The 13,854-nt window shown below is 53.4% G+C and overlaps 5 protein-coding genes across 5 annotated transcripts; 3 read left to right on the top strand and 2 right to left on the bottom strand.

Moving 5' to 3' along the window:
* Window positions 1-743: 743 nt before the first annotated feature.
* Window positions 744-2,724, bottom strand: Z520_03378 (uncharacterized protein; the record flags this gene model as incomplete). The annotated part of the gene is made up of 2 exons (XM_016773889.1): window positions 744-812; window positions 865-2,724. 2 exons carry the CDS (start codon window positions 2,722-2,724, stop codon window positions 744-746), a joined length of 1,929 nt encoding a protein of 642 aa, XP_016634835.1.
* A 664-nt stretch (window positions 2,725-3,388) lies between these two features.
* On the top strand, window positions 3,389-5,473 carry Z520_03377 (uncharacterized protein; the record flags this gene model as incomplete). Its single annotated transcript, XM_016773888.1, has 4 exons — window positions 3,389-3,410; window positions 3,467-3,622; window positions 3,686-5,226; window positions 5,279-5,473. 4 exons carry the CDS (start codon window positions 3,389-3,391, stop codon window positions 5,471-5,473), a joined length of 1,914 nt encoding a protein of 637 aa, XP_016634834.1.
* Window positions 5,474-6,341: 868 nt separating this feature from the next.
* Z520_03376 (uncharacterized protein) lies at window positions 6,342-7,371 on the top strand (the record flags this gene model as incomplete). The annotated part of the gene is made up of 2 exons (XM_016773887.1): window positions 6,342-6,396; window positions 6,461-7,371. The coding sequence occupies 2 exons, from the start codon at window positions 6,342-6,344 to the stop codon at window positions 7,369-7,371; spliced, it is 966 nt and encodes a 321-aa protein (XP_016634833.1).
* A 317-nt stretch (window positions 7,372-7,688) lies between these two features.
* Window positions 7,689-8,964, bottom strand: Z520_03375 (uncharacterized protein; the record flags this gene model as incomplete). Its single annotated transcript, XM_016773886.1, has 2 exons — window positions 7,689-8,834; window positions 8,890-8,964. 2 exons carry the CDS (start codon window positions 8,962-8,964, stop codon window positions 7,689-7,691), a joined length of 1,221 nt encoding a protein of 406 aa, XP_016634832.1.
* A 662-nt stretch (window positions 8,965-9,626) lies between these two features.
* On the top strand, window positions 9,627-13,617 carry Z520_03374 (uncharacterized protein; the record flags this gene model as incomplete). The annotated part of the gene is made up of 2 exons (XM_016773885.1): window positions 9,627-13,124; window positions 13,219-13,617. The coding sequence occupies 2 exons, from the start codon at window positions 9,627-9,629 to the stop codon at window positions 13,615-13,617; spliced, it is 3,897 nt and encodes a 1,298-aa protein (XP_016634831.1).
* Window positions 13,618-13,854: the final 237 nt, after the last annotated feature.

Raw genomic sequence — 13,854 nt, 5'->3', positions numbered from 1 at the left:
CCGCGTCCAGGGAGTGCCTAGTGATACTGTGACGACGATATTTGCATTTTGGGAGATTTAGTGAGTGGCTAGCAAGCTCCAAGAGCCCGAACGTACGGCGATCTGGTGATCCTGTGGCTGAAGCGGTGTCTGATTCATCCAGTCAACTAGTCTACTGTCCAACTTTGCAATCAGGAAGGTTTCAAGGGAGTTAATGGATCGGGAGGAATATCTCGATGGAGACGGCGGGCCGCCCTTGTCTACACAGCATGAAAGGTAGCATCAGCCACCTTAGACCTCCGCAATGTCTAACTCGAGCTTCAGTCGCTCCAGCTTGTAGGTTGACAACCCATTTTGCGATGATTCAGAGTCTCCTTCATGCCTTCAAGAAGTGGCATCTTTGCCAAACTTTTCCACAGCTGAGTGACAGGAGAGCGGCTTTGCAGTGACGTCAACACCGCCAATACTTGTGGCGTTTGTTGCGTTTGTCAGCTCTAGTCTTGGCTCACACGTGATGATATCACGTGATTGATATCTGACGCTCGCAGGCCTGAGCATGCTCTTGTATCAGGAGACACGGGCATAACGAGGTACCAAAGTACCTAGGTATTTAGTACAAAGAACAGCGCTCGGAGCACCTCCCCAAAGACGTCTTTTGCCCTTTCCTTCAAGTTTCAGCTCGGGGAAGTGTGTCTATACTGGTAAGACAAGTTTCAACTCGTGGGTGCTGTGTGGTTGGAATGCAACGATGATATTTCCCTCCATCACGCCTTTGCAATCCACCCGGAGTGTATCATGAAGTCGAATATACGATTAGCTTTATTGACATCAATCTATGCCATGAGTTAGTGGCAGCGTCCAATACAAAAAGGTCGGCCCACTCACCCGGCAGACTCCTCGCGCTTCCTTTTTCTTCATGTGCCCGCCTTGTTTCATAGCTTCTTTCAACAAGCCTTCTTTGAGGGCAAGATATGGCTTCGGTCGGATATGGAGCGTATTGCATAGTTGGATTTCTTCCTCGCTCAGAAGTTGCAGATCAGGAGCATAGGCTTTATCCTCTTCTAATTTCCAAGGAGTCGTCCCATTCAACGGTTGCACCACGAAGCGAACTTTAGGTTTTGGTCCTGCAGAGCTGTCTGGACCGCTGGCCTCAGCAAAGAGTTTGTCAAAGTCGTTCTGGACGGCCGGCTGACTGTCAATGAACTGAGGCACCGTTTTTTGCTTGCGCTGGAACCGAAGAGGCAACTCGGGCGTGGTCAACTTGGATGCCTCTGTTGGTAGATCGGGTTGCTGGATCTGGCTGCCCTTCTTTGGTATCTGAGGCATCCTGTCGAACTGCCCCTGGGGCTGATTTCGTAGAGCGCGCGCTTGCTTATCAGCTTCGTACTTCTCGCCGCCTCTCAAGTCGCTGATACCCATCTGCTTCCACTCTTGTAACTGCGAGATGGCAATACGTAAGTTGTGTTCAAGAAGAAGATCCCGGTTCAACGCCTCGAAATCTTCATGGTTCATCATTCTGGCAAAGGGCTTGGCCTTGTGTAGTAAGTCTTTCTCCTCCTTTGTTCGCTTCTTATCGATAAGCTGGTTCTTTTTGTACTCCAGTAAGTTATGCTCGAATATTATTCGTTTCCGGTCCGTTCTCGCTTTTAGTCTGGAATTGTAGATGTCAAAGACGGTCATTTTCAACGTCGTCTCTTCATCCATCTGTCCCGTCACAGGGTCAAGACCATCACCAGGCTCGAAGGACATGTGCTGAACAGCTTCCTCAGCATCATTGGCGAACTCGGTCTCGAATTCTAGGCGACCCGGCATAAAGCCCTGCACCTCGTGACAAGCTGGTACTGAGGCTGTAGGCTTCTGCTTGGGGGTTGCGGGCGGCGCCAGCTTCGCGGCTTCCTTGCGTTCCTCAATGCGCCGCTTTTTACGAGCTTGAAATTCATCTTTGGGTATGCGTTCGAATAATCGGGTGTCTGCAGGGTCGGCCAATTCGGGGAGTGGGAACAATGAGCTATTGATATAGGTGTTGATGTAGTGGTCGCGGACTTCGTCCTTTTCCCGGTAGCCTCCAATGTGCTCCGCTACATCGGCCCACGAACCGAGTCCATACCTCTCGGAGCCTTCGAGCAGGAGCAGTTCCTCATCGGCGCCCCAGTCTTCTGCATAGATGGGGATCGAGTTCTGTTCCACGACATGGTATTCGTGGGTGCGCGGGTCATGGTTTTTCGAGTGTTCTCCGCGCGCGAAACATGGGACACAGAGATCGTATTCGCGGCACGCGGGATTTGCGCAAGATATGCGAACAGTCGAGGTGATGTCGATGGAGCAAACGTCGCAGTGGTATTTTGTGCCCCCATCGCCGCCGCGGGAGGCTGCATTTTTCCTTATGACGCCCATGCTTCTTTCAATGCGAGCATCTTCCTCGCTGTCAGAGTCAGAGGAGAAATATTGCGCGTACTCGGCAGGGATTGTCGCGTCCTCGTAGGCAGAGTCAGCCGGTGGTACGCGAGGCCGCCGGGGCGCAGTTGGTGACGCAGAGCCCTCGGAATCGGATGTAAGAGGGTCGACGGTATAGTGTACGGGTTTACGACTGCTTCGGACTGGCCTTGAGCGGGTTCCAGATCTTGATGGTGTTGATAATGGTGTTGCAGGCAGGGATAGCAGGGTGATCGTTGTACGACTGACGTTCAAAGTTGGGGGCTCATATCCGCCACCAACACCGCCAGCCGCAACTCGCCAAGGAGCCATCCCGCTTCGGACGCCACGTGACGTCGAAATCACCTCTGCACGGCCCAGCTTTCGGCCGATGTCTGTCTGGGGGGCTTGTTCCGCCCTGGTGGCCCTGTTACTTTGGCTGAATAAGTGACCCAGTGCCCACTCAGCAGCCTGCGCCGCCCTCGACTCTACCTGGGAAGTTAGCGTGGAGGCTTCAGGTGGTCGCCTCACCACCCACACTTCACCCCGAAAGTCTGAAACTCAGGCCCCGGCCTTGTCGACCTGGTGTGCTGTTGTGCAACTCGGATTCACCACCAAACACAACAAGTCCACTCTCCTGCGGTCTTCTGTTATTCATCAGCTTCCATCTTCGCCTCTTTACCTCCTTCACTGCAGATCACTCACCCTCTTCTCAACGCTCCTTAAACGACTTCACCTCGTCTTCACCTCGATCACCTCAAGTCCTCGTTCTGCCGCACTCGCAGCCCCTCCTTTCACCGTTTGTCACCCGCACTTAAGATTTAAACCCGCGCTCCTTGAATATTGTCGGTCAACAACACCTCCTAAGGCTGTGCCTGCAGCACCCATCCATACTTTACCTTTCGGCTGCCAGGCAGTTTGTCTGCTTCCTTTAGCAGTCGTCCTCAATCTGTCGTCATAAGCTATTGAGGTTCAAGCAGAGGCGCAACACTCCAAGATGTCGTGGAGATTGACAAAGAGTATGTTGATTCAACAACTGCGATCACGAGATGGACACGAATTGACAGAGTGATAGAATTGAAGGACACCCACCTGGCGCCTCTGACGAGTGGCTTTGGTCGATCCACGTCCACTTCAACCGTCAAGGCTGAAGATGCTTCACCTGCTCAAGACTCGCCGGAGCTGTCGACAACCCAGAGCAACACTAGCACGTCGTCAGCAAATGGGATCGGTAAGTGAATCACATTTTATTCATTATGAGCTTTCTCGGCGTCACTCACTGAACTTTTACCAGCCGCTTCCGAACAGCTCACGTCGCCACCGGTCCAAACCACCAAACCTGGTATCCTGATAGTCACACTGCACGAGGGAAAAGGGTTTTCTTTGCCACAACAATATCAATCAGTATTTAACAACTACTATGGCTCGGGAACCTCGGGCTCAGTCAGACCAAGCTCGTCTTATGCTTCCGGGTCTGTTGCAGGGTCATACGCACCCCCGAACAGGCCGGTCTCAACTCACGCTGGAATCAATGCCGCGCCCACCATTCACGGAAGATACAGCAGCAAGTACCTGCCTTATGCTCTCCTCGACTTTGATAAGCTGCAAGTCTTCGTCGATGCTGTCTCCGGCACGCCGGAAAATCCTCTGTGGGCTGGTGACAACACCTCGTTCAAGTTCGACGTATCGAGAGTGTGCGAGCTCAGCGTCCAGCTATATCTCCGCAATCCAGCCGCTAGACCAGGCGTCGGTAGGAGTGAAGACATATTCCTTGGTGGCGCTCGAGTCACTCCGAGGTTCGAAGAAGCCCGGCAATTCGTCGCGGACCCGAAGAAGAGCAAGAAGGAGAATGAAAAAGCGGAAGCTGCCTTTTTGTCCCAAGAAAAGCAGGCCGGCCAACTTGGTACCGAGTGGCTGGACATTCAATTCGGAACCGGCTCAATCAAGGTCGGTGTGAATTATGTCGAGAACCGACATGGCAGCCTCAAGATCGATGACTTCGAGCTCTTGAAAGTTGTAGGAAGAGGAAGTTTTGGCAAAGTCATGCAAGTCATGAAGAAGGACACCGGCCGGATCTATGCACTGAAGACCATCCGAAAGGCTCACATCATTTCTCGATCCGAAGTCGCTCATACTCTGGCGGAAAGATCTGTGCTGGCGCAGATCAACAACCCCTTCATCACTCCGCTCAAATTCTCTTTCCAATCACCCGACAAGCTCTATTTCGTCCTGGCCTTTGTCAATGGAGGAGAGCTGTTCCATCACCTCCAAAAGGAACAGCGCTTCGACATCAACCGCTCTCGATTCTACACTGCGGAGTTGTTGTGTGCCTTGGAGTGCCTTCATGGCTTCAAGGTCATTTACCGAGATCTCAAGCCAGAGAACATCCTGTTGGATTATACCGGCCATATTGCCTTGTGTGACTTTGGATTGTGCAAGCTGGACATGAAGGACGAAGACAGAACCAACACTTTCTGTGGTACCCCGGAGTATCTGGCACCAGAACTACTTCTTGGACACGGCTACACGAAGACTGTCGATTGGTGGACTTTGGGCGTTCTCTTGTACGAGATGCTCACGGGACTTCCACCTTTCTACGACGAGAACACCAACGAAATGTACCGCAAGATACTTCAAGAACCATTGCACTTCCCTGGCCCTGAAATCGTACCCGCAGCAGCAAAGGATCTACTTCAAAAGCTACTTGACCGCAATCCTGAACGTAGATTGGGAGCTGGTGGAGCGGCGGAGATCAAAGCCCACCATTTCTTTGCCGGCATTGACTGGAGAAAATTGCTACAGAGGAAATATGAACCAAGCTTCAAGCCGAATGTGGTGAGTATCAGAACTGAATGGTTGCAAATGTTGTTGCTAACATGTGTTGAAGGTGGATGCTCGAGACACGGCAAACTTCGACAAGGAATTCACGTCCGAAGTACCCAAAGATTCATACGTCGAAGGACCAGTGCTGTCTCAGACTATGCAGCAGCAATTCGCTGGGTGGTCATACAACCGACCAGTTGCTGGGCTGGGTGACGCAGGTGGCAGCGTCCGGGATCCTGCGTTCGATCGCATCCAATAGAGACCTAAACCTGTTCTTGTTTCTCATGTAACGAGCAATGAAATGGTCTACGAACGAAATTTGGACGTTGCGCATCGGCGACAGTCTTGGGAATGGCTGGTAGAGATCCATCCAGGGATGGAAATTGCAAAGTCTCGGTCAGAGAAGGTTTCTGCTTGCTTGACGAGTGATTCGCTATCTCGTCAATGATGAAGCTTGAGTGGACATCGGATGGGACTTTCTCAGTGCCGTGAAAGCGATTATGCTGAATCATATCTGATCTGCAGCACATACTTTGTTCCCCCTTGTAAAATGTTCCGACCTGGTATACCTCGTAGTCGTTAGCGCCCTAATTCCCACCAGCCCTGACAAAAAGTGACGGGAGAAATTGCATCCCAGATTGAGCGTGGATATAGAATCGTAGATGGAAGTCAGACCCACATATCATCTTCCGCCAGATCCTTGATCCTTTTAGGTCTGTATAGATAACGGAGTAAGAAGGATGATTCCGGACAAGGCTGGCTCCCTTTATAAGATCCCGATCTCCAACCCGGCCGATAACGGAGCCCCAGCCGGAAGTTTCCCCGCAACTGGTCCCCGTCGCGGCGGCCGCGTTGGAGTAATTCAACATGCATTGAAATATCAACCCGCTCTTGTATTTTTGTGAGATCTAGCATGTCAGCCGCGCGACTTCTCTCAGAGAAGGGAGCTTAGTCGTTTGTTGCTTTGGGAGTGCTGCTTGTACATATATCTCTCGCGGCTGGGCTGAACATCGCTTTTGCAGGGAGCTTCCGAGAGAGACTTTGAGGTGGAGAGAGAGAGAGAGAGAGAGAGAGAGAGAGAGAGACGGAAGAAGCCAGCTAGCTAGCAAGCTATACAGCCCCTCAACATGGCGGCGAAGAACGTGCTTCGCAGAGCAGTGCTCTATGGTACCACACCCCCGCGTATTTTCTGGGTTCCTGAAAACTTCTTCAAATCCTTTGTTGCTGACATTCTCCCTGCACACAGTCCCTGGATCCTCACAGCGGTTCCTTGACAAATCCCGGAGCCTCACCGCCGACTGCATCGCCTACGACCTCGAAGACAGCGTGACGCCCGCGAAGAAGGCCGAAGCGCGCACGCTCGTCCGCAAAGCCCTGGACCAGGACTCACCTCCAGGCATCAAAGAGCGGGCGGTGCGGATAAACAGCGTCGGCAGCGGCCTGGCGCTCGGGGATTTGGAGGAAGTGGTCAAGTCGCCGAACCTGACGACGCTGGTGGTGCCCAAGGTGGAGAGCGCGAGCGACCTGACTTTTATCAGCGACGTGCTCGCCCACTCACGCTCGAGGGACCACTTGCAGGAGAAAGGGGAGATCAGCGTGCTGGCCCTGATCGAGTCGGCCAAGTCGCTGCTCAACCTGCCCGAGATCTGCCGCGCGGCGCCGCACCTGCTTCAGGGCCTGGTGTTCGCGGCCGAGGACTTTGCGCTGGACATGAGCATCACGCGCACCCCTTCGCTCACCGAGTTCCTCTACGCCCGCCAGTTGATCGCCACCGCGGCGCGCGCCCACAACCTGCCCTCGACGATGGACCTGGTCGCGACGGCCTTCCGGGGCGAAGGCGACGAAGACTCCCTCGTGCGAGAGTGCGAGGAAGGGAAACGCATGGGCTACAACGGCAAGCAATGCATCCACCCGTCCCAGGTGGCCACGGTCCAGAGAATCTTCTCCCCGAGCGACAAGGAGGTCGAGTGGGCCGTCAGGATCGTCATTGCCCAAAGGAGGGCCGAGGAGATGGGCAAAGGCGCCTGGAGTCTCGACGGCAAAATGATCGATAAGCCCGTCGAGGGGAAAGCGGAGCGCATTGTCGAAAAGGCTGCCTTGTGCGGCATGGATGTGCAAGGGTTGAAGGACAAGTGGAAGGATCAGATGCCCGAATGATTTTGCGCCCTTTAGGTAGAGGTCAATTATTGGCAGGGAGTGAGGGAAAATGAGATCTATTGTTTTATATCTGGACAAAAAAAAACACTTTTGGTGGGCGCTGTGCCGTTTACTGGTTCTCTTCCACTGTGCTCCCTGTCCCAAGAAGACATCTATGCCGCCGTACAAACAAAAGCACAAGATCCCCGGCCGAGTTTGATAGATTCCACCCTCTGCCTGAGGGTCCGCCCTGCATTCCAGAACAGCTTCGGTGTGCTTCCATCTCAGCACCAACCTGCCAAGTCGTAGTAGCAGAAGGCCCCGGAAACCAAGCCCTCCTATAGCTCCTTCCTGGTTTGTCTCAGGTCCCCATTCTCGGCGCTCAGTTCCTTGGTCGTAAACGCCGCTCGCTCCCGCGGATCAGCCTTCTTTTTCTTGATCGTCAAACAGTTGATGTCCAAAACCTCGCAGATGCGGTTGATCACCCGGACCGCCCACACGAAATACTGCACCATGGCGAACACAAAGCAGCCGTAGATATACCACCTTTCGTACTGAGCTGGGATCGGGTCGAGTCCAAAAAGCGGGAGCCAGGCCATGATCGCCCCAACGGCCAGCGGGACTAGTGCGACTGTGAAATACGGGAATGGTCGCCGTGTCAGATGGTGAAGGATGATCTTGGTGGTGAGCCGGCCAAACACAAAGGAGAGCGTGAGGCAGAATATGACGAGGTGGTTTTCTCGTAGGAGAATCGAGTAGGGGGATCCGCACCACGCACAAACCGAGGCGGTGTAGATGATCATGGGGATCCACTCGAAGAAGACGGGCCACAGCGGGAGATTTTGTCGTTTGCGTGCCAGATAGACGTTGTGTATGCACGAAGGCAGGTGGGCTGCAAAGAAGGCGAAAAGCACGATAGGGACCCAAAGGTCGAGCAAAACCAAGTCGCCGAGTAGCTGCGGGTAGCCGACATAATCGGCGATGCGGTGTTGCCAAAATTGAGGGCCGAAGAAGCCTGATACGACCATGAAGGAGCATGCGAGGATAAGACCCTCGGTTGGGCCGTTGAAGGCCCCCAGGAAAAGGGTGTGCGTGTGGTAAGTCTCCCAGGTGGAAAAGAACATGGGGAGACAAGGGACGAGCGCTGTAAAAGCACCAATCTTGGTCGGGCCGAGACCCATCGCGGCCGTCTCGAGGAGGCTACCCAGAGTGCAGTTGAGTGAGTCAATGCCGTGGTCAAATAGTTCTCCGAGTCCGCTGGATGTGCCGGTGCGGCGGGCTTGTTTGCCGTCGATGTTGTCCATCGTCGAATACATCCATAGACCCAGGGCGAAACTGTAACAGAGCCATGGTGGCGCCGGACCCACAAGATCCGGAACAAAGATGTACAGTAAGAGGATATTGATCAGGATGCAACAGAAACCCAGGAGAGTCACCATATTGGGAGCCAGCCACATAGGGAGGAACTGGACAGCCCAATTCCACTGTAAACCAATAAGCTGATGTGGACGCATAACCAAACAAGTTGCACCAACGTACGTAGTGGCGCAGGATATGGTTCGATATCCAGGACTCATCTACACTTTGGTACTTATAGGTCTTCAGATGGGCCATGGCCTCATCCGAGAGAGGGTCCGCTGTTGAAGGATCATGAGTTTCGTGGATCAAGGGCGAGATGAATACTCGAAGAATAGCCGAATGCTGAAGACCTACCTGAATTTACCATGACTCAAATGTGTTGCTGTCGGCTCTAACCTTGAATCCAAAGATGATCTAGGTAATGCGCTCGAGGTCTAAAAGACAAGAAGGATTGCAATGAAAGATGAACAAACAGACAATGATAAGGGAAGCGTACTAGCGGTCTATTCTCATGCACGACATGATTGTCAAATGTTCATACGACTGGAAACAGTCTCCGAAAGAGAACTCGCCTGAATTGCATTGACGTAGGAAAAGGGGAAATGAAATGTTGAAGTCTGCACACGATGCGCAATCGACTTGATGCCAAGCCATTGGACTTGGCGCTGCTTTAACACCCGCCCGTCGATTTGACACGTGCTGCCTCCTTTGCCGTCGCCTTTGCCTTCGCGTTCCATCCCTGCATCTCCTGGCTTTGATCAGCCTTCTCTCACCATTCCACCCATGGTCCATCTTCGCCTATTGCCTTGGAGTTTGGCTCGGGGGAACTCGTCGTATTTGAGTGGGATAGAGTTGTAAGTGTGGGCGATGATGCGCCACGACGTTCTCACCCTCTCATCTTCGCTTCTCTCCTCAACATGGAGCCTCCAGGGGACCAGCAGCCCATAACTGAAGAGCCATCGTTCACCGTCGCGCATCAAAAGGTTGAACTTGAGATCAACTTCAGCCAGTATCTTAGTGGAAGGACCGAGATTACCATCTATCCTGATTCGGCAGACCTCAAAGAGATAAGCTTGCATGGGCGACAGTGTACCATCAACAAGGTCTTGGTCAACGGCATTCCGCCATCATCGGTACGCCATGAAGATCCCTGCGACCAGCTTACGCTCCATTCCCATGGCTCAGTCTATCAGCACCACTTGCTGGCAGAGAAAGTGACGAGATCGGTTGGGCCAGAGCCGTTGCCGGACATTGTTATTAGCCTGCCAAAGAAATTGAAGATTGTGCCGGTCGCGGTTGCGGAGGTGCACACTCAAGCTGCTGGTTCCATCAAGATCACAGACCCGCAGGCTCAAGGCCCTTCCGCTACCGAGCTGACACAGGCCCTTTCGGATGCCACTGCTGCGAAATTCACCCCTCTGACTCTGGTCATCGAATTTGAGACTTCTCACGCACGGGAGACTCTGCACTTCGTCTCCGGCCGGGGACGGAGTGGTCGATGGCCACACGCGTATACACGGACGAAGCTGGGTCCAGGCGGCGCCTCGCCGTTGTTTCCGTGTGTGGACCAAATCAACAGTCGATGCACGTGGGACATTTCTATAAAATGTCCGAGGACGGTCGGCGATGCTATTGACCAAGCTACGTCGGTCGATAGCGGGCGGCGCAATCGAGAGGCATCTGCAAAGGATTCATCTCGCCAGAGCTTTGAAACAAAAGAGATGATTGTGGTCTGCTCGGGTGAGCTCACCGACGAGATACTGGACAAGGGCGATCCTACGACGAAGACCACGTCTTTCTCCTGCTCACAACAACTGGCGCCGCAGCAGATCGGCTTTGCCATCGGCCCGTTTGAGCGTGTAAACTTGAGCGAGCTCAGAGATGCACAAGAGATTGCCGATATCGGTCGCAATGCCGTTGAGATGTGGGCATATTGCTTACCTGGACGATCAGAGGAGACCAAAAACACCTGCCTGCCAACGACCAAAGCCATGGACTATGTTGTCCAAAAATACATATCCTGTCCAGTCAAATCTTATGCCATGTGTTTTGTCGAAGACGCTCCATCAGCCACGTCCATCTTTGCGGGTGTGACAATCTGCAGCACTCGAATCCTGTACCCGGAACAGGTTATCGACCCTGCGCAGGAAGTTACGAGAAAGCTAGTACATGCCATTGTCTCGCAGTGGATTGGAGTCAATATTGTTGCCGAAAATCCTCGAGACAATTGGGTCATTGTAGGAGGTGCCTACTTCATCACCAACCTCTTTATGAGAGAGCTCTGTGGGAACAACGAATACCGGGCTTATATCAAGCGACAAGCAGACCGCGTTGTAGAGCTAGACTACGAACGGCCTTCAATCTACGAAATCGGCGCCTTTACTTACGTCGACCCGGCAGAGTCGGAATTCTTGGCCACCAAAGCCCCAGTCGTGCTGTTTATTTTGGATCGCCGTATCGCCAAAAAGGAGGGCACTTCCAAGATGCCCGGAATCCTGGCAAAGCTACTTACCAGGGCTCGGACGGGTGATCTGGAGAACAATGCGCTCTCGACGGAGTTGTTCCAAAAGACTACTGAACGGATGGGTCACGAGAAGATCGATGACTTTCTGGCCCAGTGGGTTAAGGGGGCAGGATGCCCTCGATTTTTCGCCCAACAAAGATTCAACAAGAAGAAGCTGGTCGTGGAGATGAGCATTCGACAAGAACAGGCTTCACGCGAAACTGTGCGCGACCTGGATCCTGACAACTTCCTGCGGGACGCCCGGGACGACTTTTATGGAGTGTGGCCTGCTACTGCCCAACAGGTATTTACCGGGCCGATGACGATTAGGATTCACGAAGCGGACGGAACTCCTTACGAACATATTGTGCAGATCAAGGACGCTAACACTGTCATGGAAGTTCCCTACAACACCAAATACAAGCGCCTTAAGAGGAGCAAGAAGCAGAGGGCTCGAGCTAACACGAAAGCTGCGACGGAACAGGGTGAGGAAGAAAATGACTCTCTCGTCTATTGCCTGGGTGACGTACTGCAGACGGAAGAGGAAATGACCAACTGGCGGATAAAGGAGTGGACTACTGATCAGGAAGACAAAATGAATGCCGAGTCGTATGAATGGATCCGACTGGATGCCGACTTTGAGTGGATTTGCACTATGAACCTTGCCATGCCGGGGTACATGTACGCGTCCCAGCTCCAGCAAGACCGAGATGTTGTGGCGCAGATCGAGTCGATCCGCACGATCTCAAGATATCCACCCGATGCAACGACGTCTTCCATTTTTATCCGCACTCTGATGGACCGGCGGTATTTTCATGGTGTCCGGGCCCTAGCCGCGAAAGCGCTTGTGAGGCATGCTGCAGAAGAAGTGGACAATATAGGCTTGTTTCATTTGAAAAAGGCCTACGAAGAACTGTATTGCGTTACAGACCAAAGCTCAGCCTTGACGAGGCCGAACGACTTCTCGGACCAACTCTCATACATGCTGCAGTGTGAGATAGTGGAAGCCATCGCGATGGTCCGGAACAGCCAGGGCCATTCCCCAAAAGAAGTCAGAGACTTTTTGCTGGAGAAGCTAAAGTACAACGACAACTCGGCCAACGACTATTCGGACGCGTTCTACGTCGCCCGGCTGATGAAAGCGCTGACCGGCGCGGCAATCGCACGACCCCGCTACAGCGAGTGGGACATGGCCGAGAACTTTGAGATCGAAGACGAGATCCACGACCTGAGGGAGTTTGAGCGTCAGTTTCTGGACGAGATCGACCGGTACCGGCGGATGGACGAGTGGACGAGCTCGTACCAGAACCTGTATTGCCGAACCGCGCTGGAGTGCCAGGCCATGCTTGCAGCAAGCGGCATCGGCCACTTCTCACCCTTGCATTTCTTGCAGTACACCAGACCGGGAAACTACGATATGCTGCGGCAAACGGCCTACAAAGTCCTGGTCACGCCAAGGGTGTTCGAAGACCCCTCCATCCTGCGGTACGTGCTGTATTGCATGGTAGCCGACCCATCACCTTACATCCGGCAAAGTCTCCAGCGCGCATTCGGCAAGGTCCTGGGCAGACGAGCAATCGGCGAGAAAACCAGCGCTGTGGCTCAACCAGCGGCCGATTCTCTGATCATCGAAGGAGCCTCCGCCGGCGACGCCGACGAGGGGCCTTCCAAGCGGCAGGAGGAGCTGGCCAGGCGGCAGACCTTGGGGGGAGCGGTGAAGGCACTGAGGGAGGATCTGGGCAGGAATGGTCCTCTGAGATCCGCACTGTGGCACGCCATCTGTTACGACCAAATCACTCTCGAAGATCTGCAGACTCTACTTGACTTTTGCCGCTTATTGTACGAGCCGGTCAACGAGGTCAAAGTCACGCTACGAATGCCCCGGTACTGGAAGGTTCAGAATCTAGGAAAGGTGAGTTCTTTCTGCTTCCAATCAGCTTTTTTTTTGCATTTGGTAATTTTGGATCGCCCGAGTTAACGCGGCTTTTTATTGCCATTCATTGCAGGGCAAACTCAAGTTCTCCGAGACGCGCAAAGTCCGCAACAAACCTGTGCCCAAGTGGCAGCCTCCACCACCTCCCACTGCAGTCTTGGGTGGCCCTCCTCGTCCTGCATTACCTCAGCCGCGATCAAGTATTGGTGGAGGAAGTGGTCTGAAGCTGAAGTTGAAGGTGGGCGGAAGTAGTACAAACGACAGTCATTCTGCAGGGCCGAATCGTACACCTTCGGTTTCACTGCCGAATCCGACCCCAACACCACCACCCCCGGTTGCCCATCACGCTAAGCCAGCGCAGCAGCAAAAGCCTGCTCCTCAAAAACCGCAGACACCTATCGGAGGACCGGGTCGTATTACCCTAAAGATTCCCAAGAGGCCGGCTGAGAATGGAAGCTCTTCCCAACCTTAAGCACCCTCGTTCGGAGGGGCTTGTACCTTGGTCGCTGGTCAGAGTGGTGAGGTGGAAAGGAGACTGGAATGCCTTCAAGGCGAGAGCGCCGGTTGGCACGAAAAAAATTTCGGCGGCGGCGACTGGTTACCCTTGCGTATGATGCGCATCCTTCATAGATCGACGTGTAACAATAATAACGAAGCGCTCCTTTGCTTGGACGAGAGTTGTCCCCAGAAAAGCGTGCCCAATTGGGGT

Source organism: Fonsecaea multimorphosa, assembly GCF_000836435.1.
Source record: "Fonsecaea multimorphosa CBS 102226 unplaced genomic scaffold supercont1.5, whole genome shotgun sequence".
Classification (NCBI taxonomy): domain Eukaryota; kingdom Fungi; phylum Ascomycota; class Eurotiomycetes; order Chaetothyriales; family Herpotrichiellaceae; genus Fonsecaea; species Fonsecaea multimorphosa.
This window is presented reverse-complemented; position numbering and strand designations above follow the sequence as displayed.